Raw genomic sequence first — 17,529 nt, 5'->3', positions numbered from 1 at the left:
ATGCATAATTGCAAAACCTTTTGTTCCAATTTTTCCCCTCCCCCAGATGGCAGGTAGAACAATACATGTTAAATATGTTAAATACAATATATGTAGACATGTCCATACAATTATTTTGTTGCACAAGAAGAATCGGACTTTGAAATAATGTACAATTAACCTGTGAAAGAAATAAAAAATGCAGGCGAGCAAAAATAGAGGGATGCTCCTTCATGTTTTAAAATCACTGCAGGGCACTGAAAAATTCACACATCTCCCAGTCAAGGGTAGTTTAGGCTCCCACTACCCAAGTGCCATCATTAATATTTCCTCATTCTTTCTTAATGATAGGACAATCGATAAACAGACAGCCACTCTTCGGGTCCTAGACAGCCAAATGCATTTACCAGCCAGGTTGTTGTTGTTGGGTTTTTTTTTGGTAATTAGATAAACTCCCCAGATCGATGTGCAGGCCCGTTACCTATGCTGGGAGCAAAGGCAGCCCCACTGGCAGGCCCCCTTCCTGACACCTGGTCTGCGGGACCAAGCCAACAGCCCTCCTGAAAGTAACAATGGGCTTCTAGAAACCAGAGTAAACTAGATGGCCTTGGAATGAAATGTAATATAGATTTTTTTTTTTTAAGTTTTACTGAATCATGACAAAAATGTCCTCTTTTTTTGTTTTGTTTTCCTAATCAACAAGCAGTGAACCAGTCTAAAACAGAACCACGCTATTATGGAGGAGGCAGAGAATAACAGAAAGAATAACCAGAAGGTATCTGAGGACCTGAGTTTTCAATTCTAGCTCTGCAATTTACAACACAGGGAAACAGACTAGATGTTTAGCATCTCTCAGTCTCAGCTGTTCCATCTTTAAAAAGGAGGTTTTTTTGGTCTAGAATTCAGATGCCAGATCAGGGGTTCCTTAATTTAGCCCCCCCCCCCATGTGCATATATCTTTATGTATCTTTTTTATCTTTCTTTTCATTAACTTCTGAATGAAATTTAACATTGCTCTCAATCAGGAATGTAGGAAACATTATTCTGAGAAGGAGCACAGAGGTTTCATCAGATGGCCAAAGAGGTCCATGATACAAGAGAGATTCTAAGAACCCCTGTGAGACATGGTCCCTCGCTAAGGATTTGAATAGTAACATGGGTTGATTAGAATTACAATAATCAGATTCTATTATTGTCCCTTGCCTGGCAGATAAAGGTAGAACAATCATTAGGGAGAAAAATGCAGGCCTGGAGAGTATGAGAACAAGCTGTGGGGGAGGTAAGAAGTTGTGGGATAGAGCATACCAATTACTTCCTTTTCCTGTGAATCATTATTAAGGTAACCCCATGAAAAGGAAGAGAAGGCCCTTTCCCTCCTTTGGTCAGCTAGCAGCTCCTGGCCACAGAAAGTGGCTGTTTGAGCAGGAAGCCATCAGTAGGCTCCCACCACCTCCGACAGGGAAATGCTGTGTGGACAACTCCATTCCTCTTTCTAATGCACTTTTCTCACAATAAAACTTGCGGGGGAGAGTAGGGAGAGAAGTAGTATAACATTATTCTCCAATTTTTTTTTTTAAAGAGAACAAAACAATGACAGAAGTGAAGTGACTTACTCAGTCACAGAAAATGTATTAGACCTGAACCCAGATCTCCAGACTCCAAGTCTTCCTCCTATATGGTGTGCTCTTACACTTTAGAATCGGTTATTCTATCTATTCTATCTTTATCTATAGGTTATTCTATCTATATCCAGTTGTACAGTGGGCAACTCAGCTACGCTTCCTCAACCTGTGAAATTCCTCATGGCTGCCCACCCACGAGAAGTTCTGCCCAATGCACATCCCAGGCTGCCTTCTGGGTCCCAGGGCTCTACTCTCACTTTCCCCAAACTGCCAATCTCTTGAATTATCTTTCACTCCATTCCCTGGGCTCCAATTTTCAACAGTGTGCCTTATGAAACAATGTTTTCTGTCACCTGCTTTGCTTGCCAACCCTTTTATATGCCTGTTGTTCCATTTAAATGCAACTTCCTTATATCTGGGGCAGCTAGGTAACACAATGATAAAGCACAAGGTTTGGAGTCAGAGAAATATCTTACGTTCAAATCTGGCCTCAGTTGTATACTACCTCTGTGACCCTGAATAAGTCACTTAACTATGGTTGCCTCTGTTTCCATGGGCTGAAGAAGGAAATGACAAACTACTCCAATATCTCTGCCAAGGAAACCTCAAATGGGGGTCATGAAAAAGTTAAATGTGACTAAAAAATTACTGAACATTTAAATCCTTGAATATTTTTGGGTTTTATTCACAAAGAATGTCCATGTTTATGTAATTCATTTCTTTCATCATAATCTTTTAATAATCATCTTGGCAAGGATTTCACATTTGCAGCACCAACGATATTTATGGAAAGGATCAAAAAATCTGTGTCACTAAGAATTCTAGACTGTGCAAAAAGGTGGCTACCTGCCCTCTTCATTGCTTCTGGAGAGCTGGGGTTCACCCTCTCTGCCCTTACTTAGTTGGCTGGTCCTCAGACGGTAGTCACACAAACGCAAAGGCCCCTTAGCTTGGCAGGGGATGCCAGAGCTGGAGCGCTGTCAGCAGAGTTTCAAGAAGGGTTACCCCATGGCACAATGAAGCATTGGAGCAGAGCTTTTGTAAACTACAGATTTAATATGAAAACGTTATCTTCAATCTGGGCTTCATTTTTATGAAGTTCCTTGCATCAAACCTGTAGGGATCAGCAGACCCACTGTATAGGAAAACTTTGAGGTCAAAGAAATGAGATTTGCCTACGGCTACTCAGCTAATAAGTAACAGGAACAGGAAGCTGCTCTCCCCCTGGCCAGCTCCTTCTCTGCCAGCACAATGCCCCGTCACTTAGCATACTGGTGGTGACCAAGGTATCTGAGCACCATACCAACCCAACAGTGAGCACTGAGGGTATCTGATCAAAGGCCTCTCCCTTCCTTCCAGTGTCCACACAGACTCTCTGTGACTCAGCCTGTGGGAGCCTGGCAAGTTCTGGTCTAACTGGACACAGCTGGACTCACTGTACGAAGTACACCTTGATCCCAACTTAGCAATGTCACTTTGGTGACATTTTGGAGCACCTACGTGCTCAGTGTTGTGGGGGATACAAGAGAGAAGGTCTGCAGAATGCATGAACTGAAAGAGATCTTTGGAGGCCCTCTAATCCAATCCACTCACTTTACAAGCCCAAACAGCTGAACGACTCTTGAGGTGACTTGGCTGCTCAATGATATAGCCAAGTCTGAAAGCCAGACTTCCGTTAGTCCTTCACCAAGGGTCGTTCTCCTGGTATGGTCAGCATTCCGGCCCTCAACTGGCTCATTGTCTAGTTGGGTGAGTGGAAGTCATCCTTGATACAATTACACACAATCTAAAACAGTACAAGCTCATTATTAAACACTAAGCTCTGGGAGGCAGATGCTCCAGGCAAGAGTCCATCACCTGTCAGATTGAGTTCTTAATTCTCAAAGGCAGGAAGGAGCCGTGTCAGAGTTTCTAACATCACAGTCCCATCTAATGTACCAGAAGACATTAAAAACAAGACACCCTGCTACTAAGGGAAAACATATAAGGCAACAAGTCCTTAATCTTTCTATCACAGAGAAGGCTGGCTCTATAGAACAGAATCAGACTCTAAAAACCAAAGGATCTCAATCAATATTTCACAGTCCCAGAGTCAGAAGGTAACATGGTGGAAAGGAATAAAGATTGTCTTGGAATCCTACCACTGGTCAACACTCATTAGCTCATCACAGCCAAGTCATTTCTTCTTTGTGCCTCTGTTTTATCTGTGAAATGAGGATAATAAACATTTAGACTATCTACCTACTATATGGCATTATTATGAAGAAAATGCTTTATAAATTTTATAAATGTGTATTTTATAAATTATATAATGTGTATTGTTATCCTAACTACAAAATTTTAGAACCAAAGAATCTTTAGAATTAAAATGTCTCAGAGCTAAACACTGGAGAGCTAAACTACCAGTGTAGTATCTTTGCCAAGAAAACTCCAAAAGGGGTCACAAAAAGTCAAATGGGATTGAAATGACCCAACAGCAATAGAACTAGAGCTCCTCAAAAACTGGCTACTCTACCTTTCTTTCCACAGTGCCAAAATCCTTCCCAATCAAGGATCATCCAGTCTCTGCCTGGACACTCTTAGTACCAAGGAGCTCATGAACCTCAGTCGATAGCCCATCCCAGTGTCAAACAGCTCAGCTGGAAAATTCTTATGAGCTGAAATCGACTTCTCTCTAATGTCTCCTCACTGGTCCAAGGTCTAACTTGTGTAGCTAAAGAACATGAGCTTGCTCTCCCCCCTAAGCAAATATATACACATACAAATGTACACTCTGCTGAGAGCATGATATATCAAGGAAGATCAGATTCACTAATTCAAAAAAGATTAGTCAGGGACATGTTGCTTTTTGATTTTTTAGAAAGCAGCAAGTCACCTAATTGCTTTTAAAAGGATTTGATTAACACAACTTTTAGGTGAATGAATACTATATTTAGAAGAGCAGTGAACTTGGAAGTTCAGTAATTTGTCCGATATTCAAAAAAGACCTACTACATTCTGGGTCTTGTGCTTGATGCTATAGCTACAAGGATTAAAAAAAAAAAAAAAAAGACACTGGTGCTAACCTTGAGCAGCTTAATAATTTAATAGACGGATATCATGGGTACATAATATGATACTAGGTGAAGAGGGATCTCTTGAAACCAGGGGCGGGGGGCATCAGGGAAGGTTTCATGGAGGAAGTGATGCCTGAGCTGTCTTAAGGAGGAATAGGATATCAAACACAGAGATATGATAGAAGAGCCCAGGGAAGTGGGAAAGAATCAGATGAAATTAGGGAACAGATGGTAATTCAGTTTATTTGCAAATCCGAGTAGATGGAGGGGAATAGTGGAACATAAAGCTAGCAAGTCAGGTTAGAGTCAGTTAATAGAAGTTTGTCTGGGCCACACCAAGGCAAGGTGATTTTTCCTTCCTCTGGGCTCCTATTTCCCTATTAAGGCACAGAACTAATAATATAAGGAAGCATCCATCAGGTTTTTCTAGGTATGGATTTTATTTCAGGGACTGTTATCATTAGGAGTCTTAGAATCATATGCCAGAAATCAAATGCCAGGCATCCCAATCTCCCTCCCAATTGAGAGTTGGAAAGAACATTCAAGATACAAAATCACAGGGAAGCTGTAAAGGGACAATCTGTTCCAGATCCCTGCATTTTACAGATGAGGAAAGAGATCTGGAATGTAAATGACTTACTAAGATCAGTGACATTCTTAAAGATTTCTATTTTCATCAGTTGTAGAGATGATCTGAATCCTTCACTTATACAACTTAAGAAGACTGCAAGCCTTCTTAGGAGTTTCAAAAGAAAAATGAGAACATGATCGTGCTGTGGCCATACCGTGGCCAGCCTGGGGATGAGCAACCTCTCTAGATTTGGCCAAACTGCTCTCTGGATAAACAGAAAAATCCTTTCCACCTTGATGGGGCCTTTGAGAACTTGTCCTCTCTTGGCACAGCTAAGGGTTATGTTGAAATCATAAGATATAGAAGTAGGATGAGAACAGAGGACCCCAAGTCAGCTAAAGCAAAAAGCAAAGTAAAAAGTGTGATCTTTCTCCTTTAGTTCTTGCTCCCATTTAATCGAGTCTAATCTTCTATGTGATGTTCAGAGTTGGAAGAGGGGCCTTCCAGTGCAAGATACCTTCTATGTCCCACCACCATCTGCTTGAAGAACTAGTTGCACTTTGAAAAATTCACTAATGGTGAAGGTTATCCATTTCCTTATAGAGAGAGGAAGGTCCTGGAGTGCAGATTAAGACATGTTAGATTTTGGATATGACTAGTAGGAGTTTATTTTGCTTGATTATGCATATTTGTTACAAAATTTCTTTTTCTTTCAATGGGGTCGAGAGAGGTGGGAAGGAGGGGGAAAAAAAGCCTGTTAACTGGGAGTAAGGGAAGGAAGACTCATAGTGGAGAACTCTTTAGGAAGCATTCTACCATGAGACCATTTAGATTGTTAGAATCTATCTTTCCTTCATGAACTGAAATATGTCTCCCTGTGACTTTTCTTATTTCTTCTAATTTTTATACCTTCCAAGCAAATTGAATGTCGTCTTCTCAATATTGAAAGATGGTGATTGTGTCCATTGTGGGTCCACCCTCTCTCAAAGCTCAGTTAAACCTCTAGCCAAACTATTTATCCCATTTTTCAGAATGCTTCTGTTATGGCCTAGCTTCATGTTCGCTTTCCCTCTTCTGGAAGTGCTCCAATCTGCCACTGTCTTGCCCTAAGATGTAGTTCTGGGTCACAGACATCTTTGCAGCCCTCACCAGGCTTGACACAAGGCCTTCCATACATGGCAGGAAACAAGTGAAAATCTGCTTGATCAATAGAACAGATATATACTAGGATAGGAAATCTCTATCTTATAAATACCCATCCACACATCCCCCAAGTTCAGGAAACCAGGCCCCCTTCATTAAGCAGCATCTGGGCTCCTAAATGACTGGGTTAATCAGTCTAAGAGGCCAGAGCCCACAGTAATCGAGCCTCTTGGGAGCAGGGAAAGGCCTGCTGTTTTGCCTTTCACCTTGGTGCACTCTGAAGGTAACAGGAGCTGAGAGCTTGAAAGCCTTTCTCCATCTGGGATATCACCACAGAAACAGCAGAGCTGACTTTCCCAACCTGACCCTCTCTTATTCCCCCCTCCCTCCCTCCCCATCCCCCTACCCTGGACTGGCCAGATGTGCTTTGTTTCTCTTGGCCATCTCCAGAGTTCTGGGTGAGTGCCTCACTGAGATGCAGCAGCCCCAGCCCCTTAGAGAAGGGAGCCTGGAGGGCATGTTTGAGTTTAAGCTCAGCCTCAGGGAGCCACCCCCTGCCCCTCCCCACAGGTGGAAGCACAGCAACCAGAAGCTGGGACTTCTTCAATGACAATGGTTTCTGTTGGAATGGCTCAAAGGGGGCTTCTGCCTGGTCTACTGTGTCAGGACAATGTGGGTAATAGAAAGATTATTAGAAACTAAGGTAAAAGATGAGCTGGGTTCAAGTACTTGTTTTTACCACTTACTAGCTATGTGACCTTAAGTAAGTAGCTTTACCTCCCTGAGTCTTAGTTTCCCCATTTGTCAAAATGATAACATTGGACTAGTTCTCTACAACTCCTTCCAGCTATTGAAAAATTGGGGGAAGGGAGATTGAAAAAAATGTGTCCCACATAGTTTGGGCTAGAATTAAGGGGCAAGATGTTCAAAGGAATAGCAAACATGCTTCCTATCACTTTAGGACTAATCAATACCTTTCATACAAGATAAACTAATACCTTCCTACTTATATGTAAGGCCCTGAAATATATGGTAACAAGGCTTAATCTGAACCAAGTTTAGAGCATCTAATCCAATGCCTCCATTTTACAGACAAGAAAACTGAGGTCCAGGGAGGTTGAATGTGCATCTAAATCTTATAGTTTATTTTAAGGCTTTGTGATTGAGATAGATTACAGACCAGGCAGGTATGTACATATACACACAGAAAAAAAGTTGCAAGATGGCATCACACCTGTCAGTAAATTTAAGGCAAGGATCTGCTAAATGACCAAAGGATTTTCTTTTAACAAATTCAGCTCTAAGCCTTCTTTGATTTCTATAAAAGTCTTTTTGTCTAATTTCTTTCTGTCACGAATTATCTTAGGATCTTAGGAAAGTCATTTGCCATGTCTGAGATTCAGGTTGTTAGAATTATTTTTTTCAATCCATTAACAAAGCATTTATTAAGCACCTTTTATATGCTAGGCTCTGGAAATTATAAAAAATGCAAGATTCCTGTTCTTAGGAGGCTTATTATATTCTATCAAGGAGGCAACATGTATATTTATAGAATAGACACATACAAAATAAACTGAAGATTGTTTTTTGGGAGAAGGTCCCAGGGGTGGAAGAGGCTTGGAATGGAAGGTATGTCCTAAGGGAGGGGAGATATTCTCTGGAGTAAAAGTGAGAGGAGTGCGTTCCAGGCAGAATCATGGAGGTAGAGGCTGAGGAGCTGTGTGTGAGGAACAGAAAGAGTTGGGGAAGAAGAAGAATATAATGAGCCTGGAAAGACAGGGTGGGACAAGGATGTAAAGGATTTTACAAGACAAAAGGAGTTTAGATTTTACATGAGAAGTATAGGGAATCAAGGTTGTTTATCAAAGAGATGAGTGACACGGTCAGGTTTACAAAGGAGTAAAATCCTTGTGACAGCTGGATAGAAGATGGGAGTGGGGAGAGACAGAAGTCAGGGAGGCCATTTGGTCTTAGTGCAAGGCAGAAAGGAGGTTGGCAGCCTGAACTAAGGGGGCATCTGCGCAAGTGGAAAAAACAAGACTCCTCATTTACAGGAAAGGAAACCGAATCCGACGATTAGCAGGTCACTTTTCCTAGGATCCACAGCAAGTTGGTGGTAGGACCAAGATTGGAACCCTGGTTCCCTGCTCTTTCTCCTGGGCCACAAAGGATCCCTAGCAGTTTATTTGGTTGGGCAGAGGGGAGAAATGTCTGGAACATGAAGACCTGAATTCAAATCCTCTGATGTTCACTGTTTGTACTTGGCAGCCCTTTTATAAAATGTTGTTAATATTAACCAGAAAGGCAACATGACACAGTGGACAGGTTGCTGCACCAGGTTCAAATTTGACACCAAACCCTGGTCAAATCCTCCTTCTGAGCCTTCATTTCCAGTTATAAAATGAGGAGGTGGGCTCTAAGGTTCCTTCCATTTCTAGTCTGACAACTAAGGTGACAACAGTTCGCATTACATAGATGTACCCAGCTTACAAAGTAGTGTTATACCAAACACTACTGGATCTGAGCTTCACCATACTCACCCTGTTAAATTAGGTTACTCCTGTTTTACAGCAGGAGAGGGAGAGCAGCAGCCACTCAAAGTCCCGTGGCCATCTCTAAAGGCAGAGCTGGAGCCTGAATGCCAATCTCCTTCCTCTGAGCCTAAAGCTCTCTCCCACAGCAGTCCCTGGTGGCAGCCCTATAGTGAGTGGCTGGGCTCCCTGGCAAGCCTGGTCCCAGAGTGGGTAACTATACAATTATGGGCCTTCTAAACAGAAGGATGGCTGTTAATGGGCCAGCAGATTACCACCTCAGCGGGGCTGGGGACTGTGACCAGATGCTGCCCAGAGTTCTATCAGGGGGTGAGCAGAAGGAAGATACCATGAGCTGGCCCCTACTGCTATCACCATCACCCTGAGAACAAGTAAAGGAAAACAAGCCTTACTTCTTCGAGGTTTATGGTTCATAGGGTGCCTCTGCCATAGCAACACAAGCTTTGCTGTCTCTGTTTTAGAGACAAGAAGGCTACAGTTCGGATAAAAGAACTTATTTATTCCCAGATACACAAATAGGAGGGCAGCTAAGTAGTGCAGGGACCAACATCTGGAAGACTCAGTTTCAAATCATGCCTCAGCCACTTCCTAGCTGTGTGAGCTTAAACCAATTTGTCTCAGTTTCTTCATCTATAAATGAGCTGGAGAGGGAAATGGCAAACTACTCTAGGATGTAGCACCTGGGAGACACAAAGACCGAGACACCATCTTTGTTTGTGGAGTAGCAGCAGGAACAAGACATGGACATAAAACAGCTAGACAAGACCTGACTAAGGAAGCACATACAAACTTCTCTGAATTCCTACCCTACACAAATAAGATATAGCTATTCTCTAGCTGAGGATATGAAGAGTGCCATGAGATCTGGGCCCCAGCTCTTGGCTTAATTACAATCTTAGTCTATTCCACCAGAAGACACAAGTCCTAAGGCCCCAGCCAACACTGCCATTCTCTAGTACCAGATATTCCAAGGAGGGAACACTGGCTCTATCCTGTGAGATTTGATCACTTGTCTTCTGTAAACTTCTGTTTTTAATCCTCTGTAAAATCAGGACAGTCACAGAACTGAGTAAAATAGTGGACGTCAAGGGCTAAGCACATGGGGAGTTATTGCTAATGTTTCACACATTTGAGGCCTTTTGAAAGGCAAGGCCACTTCCTCTTGCACTTCCCATCCTCCTGCCTCACCAGGAGGCACAGTCTATATGGCACAGATGAATGACTGAGCCCCTTATCTGCATCTGAGCCTCAGTTCTCACGCTATGGGAGTGAAAAAAATCATTAATCACTGCAGTGCTTTTCATCCTCTGTAATCTATTCACTCTGCTTTTGTAACACTAAAATAAGACTTTTTTTTAAAGCTAGAGGTTTGGTATAGCAGAAAAGTACTATTCTAGAAGTTAGGAGACCTGGAATTCTGGTCTTGGTTGACACTAAGAGATGTGAAACCTCGGCAACCCTTGCTTCTTTCTGGGCCTCAGTTTTCCTATATGTCAAATAAGAGTCTCTTCCAGCTTGTCAATTAGCCTAAGAGACCTTAGGGAATCAGCAAGTACTCTGTAAAAGGCCCTTACTCCTTGAGTAGAATTCAAATATGAGATTGGGTCACTATATTCTAGTTCTCTTACATTAAGAGAAGGTACCTCTGAAGTAACCAATCTTGTAAGACCAAAAGGGCCTGAAAATCAGACAATTGTAGGGCCCTGAGTCCTGGGCATTGCCCAAGTAAAGCCCAGTGCTTCCTGTCTCCCCAAAGCAAGCATTGGCTACCCTGGGGCAGGAACAATTTTTCTGAACCTCTGATTCTCCTAAGATTCTGGATGTAACTGAGGATGAACAAAAGGAAACTAAGTCTAAAAACCCTTCAGACAGAAGAAAGTATCTTGTCAGAGGACTCGGGTGATCCGGATTTAAATCTCAGTTCCATCCCTTACTGGCCACATGATCTTGGGCAAGTGAGTTACCCTGGGTCTAGTTTCCTCATTTATAAAATAAGAACCATAATACTTGCTCTACATAGCTCACAAAGTAGTTGTTAAAAAAAAAAGAACTTTGTAAACCTTGGTTTACAACAAAAGCACAAGTTAGTATTAGAAAGTGAAATGTTATAGTTCATTCCTCCTGGATCCAAAATGAATCTGGACTAGGAAGGAGACTTTTAAAAAGACAACCAAAACAGCTGTCACAAAATCCACCCAATTTTTTGATCAAAGTTTCTTTTTAATCTCACATATTTTTTATTAAAGAAGAGGTTCTTGAGTTTTCCCTCAAAGTCCGGTTATATGCAATTTTATCAAGTTTGATGATCTTTCCTGCCCATATGGAAAATTAAAAGCAGAAATCCAGAGAAGTGAGGAGGGCAGGGTGGGGGAAGAATGGGGATATGGATAATGGTTAGAACAGTCATTCAACTTCCACCTCTGAGAAAAAGTTGAGTGACCATGGGCAAGAAATTTTACTCTCTCTTGAGCCTCAATTTCTTCATATATGAAATAATAACACCTGTACCCAGACTTGTTGTGGACTCAAATGAGATCCTGCCATGTCAACTCCCTTGTCAATAAAATTGCAGTGGCTCCCTTTGCCTCCCCAGTTCAAAACAAAATGCTGTTTGACCTTTGAACCTCTTAAGAACCTAGATTGCTCCTAACTTTCCTGTCTTCTGCCACCTTATTCCTCCTACTCTACAACATGTCCTCTTAGATCCAGTGACATTAGCTTCCAGGCTGCTTCCCAAAAAACATTCTATCTCTCAGCTCTGCGCATTTTCTCTGGCTGTTCTCCAGGTCCTTTCCTTCCTTCTATCTCCACCTCCTGGGTTCCTTGGCTTTAAGTCCCAACTAAAGTCTCATCTTCAAAGAAAGCCTGTCCTAACCTTTCTTGATACGGCAACTAGGTGATGCAGGAGATACAGTGCAAGGACTCATCTCCCTGAGTTCAATTATGGTCTCAGACACCTCTCCTAGATGTGTGATCTCAGGCAAGTCATTTAATCTTGTTTGCCTTAGTTTCCTCCATCTATAAAATGAGCTGGAGAAGAAAATGAAAAACTACTTCAAGATCTTTGCCAAGAAAATCTCAAACAGGATCATGAAGAATCTGACCCAAATGAACACAACCCTTCTTACTTCTAGGACCTTCATTCTGTGTAGATAGCAACATATTTGTTTATGGTCTCTTCAATTTTAGTCAGACACAATTTTTTTTTTCCTCTTTGTATTTCCAATGTTTAGCACAGTACCTGGTATAATTATATAGTAGGTCCTGGACTCAAGTGAGATTATATATATGTAAATGTCAGTTATTATTAGAAAGATTATTAATAAGGGATACACAACTCACAAAATCCAGCTGCTTGAGGCCCATTGAGTTCCCTATACTTCAAAAATCCCATCAATGTCTTATAGCCCAGGACACTAATGTGAGATAATAACTTTTGTTCAGTGGAAACCCTAAGAATTATCAAGAAAGATTGCTTGGTATATTTTTGGTAGCTTAAAGTTTGTTGAATTCAAGAAGTTAATTGTTTAATGATGGTGTCTCCTTTATGTTACAAGATAGGTGTGAGATAGCTTAGTAAGATATCAAAACATAATTGCAAAAACAGAATGTGAAGAGCTCAAAGTTAATCCAAAAAGCCCTCCTATTTCCACCTTCCAAGTTCTGAAGGCTGAATTCTTATTCTATTGTAACTTTGCAAAATGTCACTACCTAGAAAACAAGCAAATAAGTTTGGAGAAGATGCCAATCACTACTGTAATAAGTCACAGAACCTGGAGTGATCAGCAGGAAAAGGGGTCTCTGTTGTCTCTGGAGGAGCACAGAGCAAAGAGAAATGTTGTTTGTGGGAAGGAAGGGAAGCACATTCAAACTTGGTTTACCCAGATTCCCATGGAAGCTGCCAGCTATTATAAATGGTTCTGATAACAGTGAGCTGCCATCTGTGCTTGGTTTCTGAGACTACTCATTGCTCTTTTATTAGATGCCTGTTCAATCATATTTATTTAGCTTAAGAAACTTCACTCTTATCCTCTCTGTTCCAAAGTGGCTTATTAAAAAAACAACAACAACAACAAAAAAAACAAATCAAGCCTCAAATGTTAATACTAAAAAACACCCCTGGAGAATCAGTATTAATGCTGTAGATAAAATGAGAGAGAAATCAAAGCAGTATGTCTTGGTGGAAGCTTAGCTGCCTTTCAGCTTCAATCAGGGAAAACATCCTCCCAAGAGGATGAAACACTGGCTTCAGGGCCCGTAAATCCCCTTCTCCAATCTCCAAGGTATCTCCCACAGTGGGGAATACATGGCTGATTCCTTCAGATCACAGGTCAAGCAAGGCCCAAACACAATGCAAGTCTCCTTATAACTCTACCCAGAAAAAACACATTCTCCAGAATGAACACTAAATCACCCCGTGTTTTTTAGGTTCACACACTTTTTGGGTGGAGAAGAAGTAAGGTCAGGGACAGATGTGGTTCTTACCTGCTGACTTCTTGGACATTGTTGGTCCTGGCAGCTTCCAGCAGGGCAGCTTCTGAAGAAAGACAAAGATGGGTCAAGGTTACAAATGCAGGCTGGGGTACACGGCTAGAGCTTTTCTACCACCTGTCCCCACACCCAACTCTTTAAACTCAGTTCTGTCATTCCTGTTCTGCTTCCCTTCCAGAACCAAGGCAGAAGTTAGGGGAGGGGCAGCACAGGATGGCAAAAATTTGAGCTGGTTGGATAGGTTCTTTCAGACTACCAGGAACTGCTCCTGTACTTTATGGAGGAGAAATGGTACAGAGGAGAGTAATCTGCCTAAGTCACATAACTGAGCTTACAGTCTGGATCTCTCGAGCTCACACAATGCCAAAGGGCCTGTGGAGCTGCTTCAGTTCTGCTAGACCCTGCAGAATGCAGCATCTTTTAGGTGAATGGCACTGGGCTTCTAGCTCCATCTCGTGGCCCAAAGGAGAAACTACAGAATCCTGAAGGGTTTTCAAAGACAGAAGAAATGTCCCAATCAATTCAGCAACAAGTATGAATTTCATACTTGAGGTACTGGGACCTCAGAGATGATTTAGTCAAAAGACTGCAGGATTTAAAACTAGATAGGACTAGAGGCCACCGTGCTCATCCCCTGGGCCAGAGTCAGGAAAGGGACTATTATATTCCAAGGTCTCTCTGTTAGTTAAGTGGCAGAATTAGGTTAAGGACCCTAGTTCATTGACTCTCAAAGGGGCCTTTTTTTCCCCAAATACCTTCATCCATCATTTTTCCTAATACCTTCACTCTGCAAATGAGGAAACTGTGGTACCGGGAGGAAGAACAATTTGACAGCACCATGTTACAAGTCAATAGTGGTGCTGAGATTGACTCTTCTGATCCTTAGGTTCCTTTAGGCAGGGATTCTTTGGGTTTTGTCTTCCTAGCTCAGTGCCTAGCAGAGAGCAAATGCTTAATAAATATGTGCTGAATTAGACCCCTGTTAACTATACCTATTGTGGGGATTGGCTGGGGAGACCAAACTTATACATGTAGAACATGTAGAAAAGGAAATAGGACTGGATAGGACTACATGCTTAGCAGTATCTAGTTCACTGTGGGTTCAAAGAGTCAGGAAAGATTCCCTGAAAAGGACTGAACATGAACTGAGCCTTGAAGGATGAGAAACATTCCAGCAGAACACAGAACTACACAGATGGGCAAAGCCCTAGCTTTCCCCATGTTCCATGGAAAGAGGCAGAGAAAGAAAAGTGGAGGTGAATCATAGAAAACCAAAAGTACTTGGCTCTCTCAGGAAATCTAAAAGTCAAGAGACAAAGATGAAGTGTGAGGAAGCAGAGGGAACCATGTGCCTGCCTGCGCCCTTAGGATCTACATCCTTCCAGGCTATATAAACATTTATTAAGGACTTACTATACACCAGCTACCTCTATTTTCTTGCTACCACCAGTCTTTGCCTTTCTGTGATGACTGGAAGGTTGGGAGGAGTCTGCAGAAGTCCTGAGTCCTTCAGGATTCTAGGCCTCCTGCCCTGTGGAGCTTTAGGCTCCATGGGAATCCTTTTTACTCTCCTTCTCCCAGAGTAAGTAGAGCCTCCCAAGCACTACTCCTACCTACTCCCAAATCATCTGAGGCAAAGCATGGCTGACTCTAACAATAATTCTTCAGGAATTTTGTAACTTCAGTGCTGGTTACCATCTACTACTACATCTCCATACATGGAATTGGAACATTTAGTTGAAGTCTTGCGTGGCTGAAAAGTCCATTGGTTTGTGGTTAATGTAGTGATGAGGTTCTCTGAACATAGCTAGGCTGGTCTTCAGGTAAGACATACATTAGTAGTTCCAGTAGAGTCAGTCAGAGTGTGTAGTCCAATGGCACAGTCTTAACAACTACAACACAATGAGCTGTCAGAGGAAGACTTTCTTGGAAAACTCATCAATATCAACTCACAGGACTAGGAATTAGGAGTCCTGACTGATTCCGCACCATGTGGAAATGACAAAAGGCAAGCAATTCGACCTATTTCTTTGTTAGAAGAAAACCTTTCGATTACATCTCAATGTTCACAAAGTGACTTTTCCACAACAATCCTATAAGATAAGAGAAGGAAACTGAGGGCTGGTCAGTGTCAGAACAGGGAATCCAGCCCAGGCGTTCTGCCTTTGCACTACAACCCAGTTGCTTCTTAAATCTGGGATAGAAAGGTCAACGGGTCATCCTTCCAGGTCTGGCCTTCCTTTCGACAGACTATTCGATCGAATCTGCTTGAATACCTGGAGGGGCAAGAAACTCACTACCTGGTATGGTTGCAAAATAGTGTCCTAAAGTGACGTGGGTGACAAGAACAGGGCAGAACCCGAGTCTTCCGCCTCCCCGAACCCCAGAGCCAAAAGCCAGGTGGTGGACCCCTGCCCCCTCCCCACCCCGACAGGACAGAGGCTGCTGGATAATCACCCTTATTGGCGGGGCTCTTGCTGTAGCAATGGGCAACTAGCGCAGATGCCAAGGCCCACACGCCCAGTCCAGCCGCGTTCGGGACTCCACTCCAGCGGCCCGACGAGGGGCTTTCTTCAGGGGCCAAAAGACGCCCCCACGCGGCCGCCCCAAGGCCCTGCAGCTGCCTGTCCCGGCTCCCCCAAGAGACCGCTCCGACATACTGCGGCTGCGCCAAGGACCGCCCCCCAGCGGCCGCTCTGAGATACTGCGCCTCCCCGCGGCCCCCGGCGGCCCCCCTCTGGCCCAAGGAGGCCCCGCGGGAGCTGGGCTGCCGGGCCCGGAGGAGCCGCAGGAGGAGCCCCGGTGCCGGCGCTGTCCTCCTCCACACCAGGGACCGCAGCATTGCGATGTCAGCTACGCCAACCCCGCGCTCCCGGCGCCAGCCCCGGCCACGGCGAGGGTAGAGACCAACATGGCCGCCGCGGCGCTTTCTAACATGACGCGCGGGGTGGGGCGCGTAAGGCCCCACGGGAGTTGTAGTTCACCTTCCGGCAGATTACGTAGACAGTGTAGGCAAGGAAACTACATTTCACAGAAGACCACGACTTTAGAGTAATAATGGGACGCACCCACGGAGGCCCGAAGCATGCCGGGAGTTGAAGTTCTGTCGGGGATGAGGCAAGCTGGGGAAAGAAGTGCCGGGTGTGGAAATATCGCCTGGAATTGTTTAGCCATGTTTTCGAGTCCCAGCGAGCGCGAGAGTAGACCAATGGGCTGCAGTTTGCATTAATAAATACTTGCAAGGCATCTAGGTCAGTGAGCCTTTAGCCTTACTTGTTTATGTTCCCTAAACCCCTCTTTTCTGTTTATCTTGTGTTCCTAGCATAAGTAAAGCAGGAGACCTGTGCGCTGGAGCTAGTTAGAACCAGGTCCGGGGAGTCGGTAAAAATTTTCTTCGTGAGCTTGAAATCGAAAAAACCTACAAATCAGGACGTGTTATATTGTTGATTGTATTTCAGAAAGTAATGGAGATGTGATTGACAGTGTTGATGATTCGAATTAAACTTTAATAAATAAACAGCTTTTTTTCCTTTCTTTCCTAGAGAACGAACGGTTAAATAGTCCCCAGCACCCCCTCTCATCCGCTCCAAGCTCTGACTTCGACTTGTCTTGAGCGACGTTCCTTGACCATCCCAGTAAACTTCAAGTCCCCAAATAACCTGAGGTCTCAGCTGGGCTTAACCAGCCCAGACTTTTTAACCTTAGTCTTTTAACCACGGATTTCTTTAGCAATCCATCTGGTGAACCCTCTGACCCCTTCTCAGAATAATAGTTTTCCACTCATAAAATAAAATACAAAGGATTATAAACGGAAACTATCTCGAAATAGTTATCAAAATAGTAAAAATAAAAGTTCATGGATCCCAGGTTATTTTAGCCCCTGTCTAGAATGCAGTCGCTCCAGCGATCTTGTTACTTTGTACAAAGCCTTGTGCTAGCCCATGAGGGCTGTGCAAAGTTCAGATAATGAGGTTCCTGGTCTCATGAAGTTTACAATGTAATACAGGAGATTGTATCACAAACATTTAAACACTCTGTGGCTCTATATGATCTCATCCATGTGGGTACAAGCTGTAAAAATTTAACCCTTCCATGCTTGTTGCCCATGCCATTCT

At 43.2% G+C, this 17,529-nt stretch overlaps 1 protein-coding gene across 2 annotated transcripts in view; it reads right to left on the bottom strand.

Moving 5' to 3' along the window:
• CLPB (caseinolytic mitochondrial matrix peptidase chaperone subunit B) overlaps positions 1-16,332 on the bottom strand; it is a 182,149-nt gene extending 165,817 nt beyond the window's left edge. Inside the window, exons 1-2 of one of the 2 annotated variants that reach the window (XM_051987437.1) lie at positions 15,872-16,332; positions 13,409-13,460 (exon numbers count right to left, since the gene is read on the bottom strand). In XM_051987437.1, coding sequence (XP_051843397.1) covers positions 13,409-13,460; positions 15,872-16,256 — 437 coding nt within the window. In that variant the 5' untranslated portion in view covers positions 16,257-16,332. The remainder of the gene's footprint in view (positions 1-13,408; positions 13,461-15,871) is intronic. The other variant, XM_051987438.1, reaches the window with a different exon arrangement.
• Positions 16,333-17,529: the final 1,197 nt, after the last annotated feature.

The sequence above is a fragment of the Antechinus flavipes genome, chromosome 3 (genome assembly GCF_016432865.1).
Source record: "Antechinus flavipes isolate AdamAnt ecotype Samford, QLD, Australia chromosome 3, AdamAnt_v2, whole genome shotgun sequence".
NCBI classification, from domain to species: domain Eukaryota; kingdom Metazoa; phylum Chordata; class Mammalia; order Dasyuromorphia; family Dasyuridae; genus Antechinus; species Antechinus flavipes.
The sequence above is the reverse complement of the archived record's forward strand: the minus strand, read 5'-3'. Positions and strand labels throughout refer to the sequence as shown.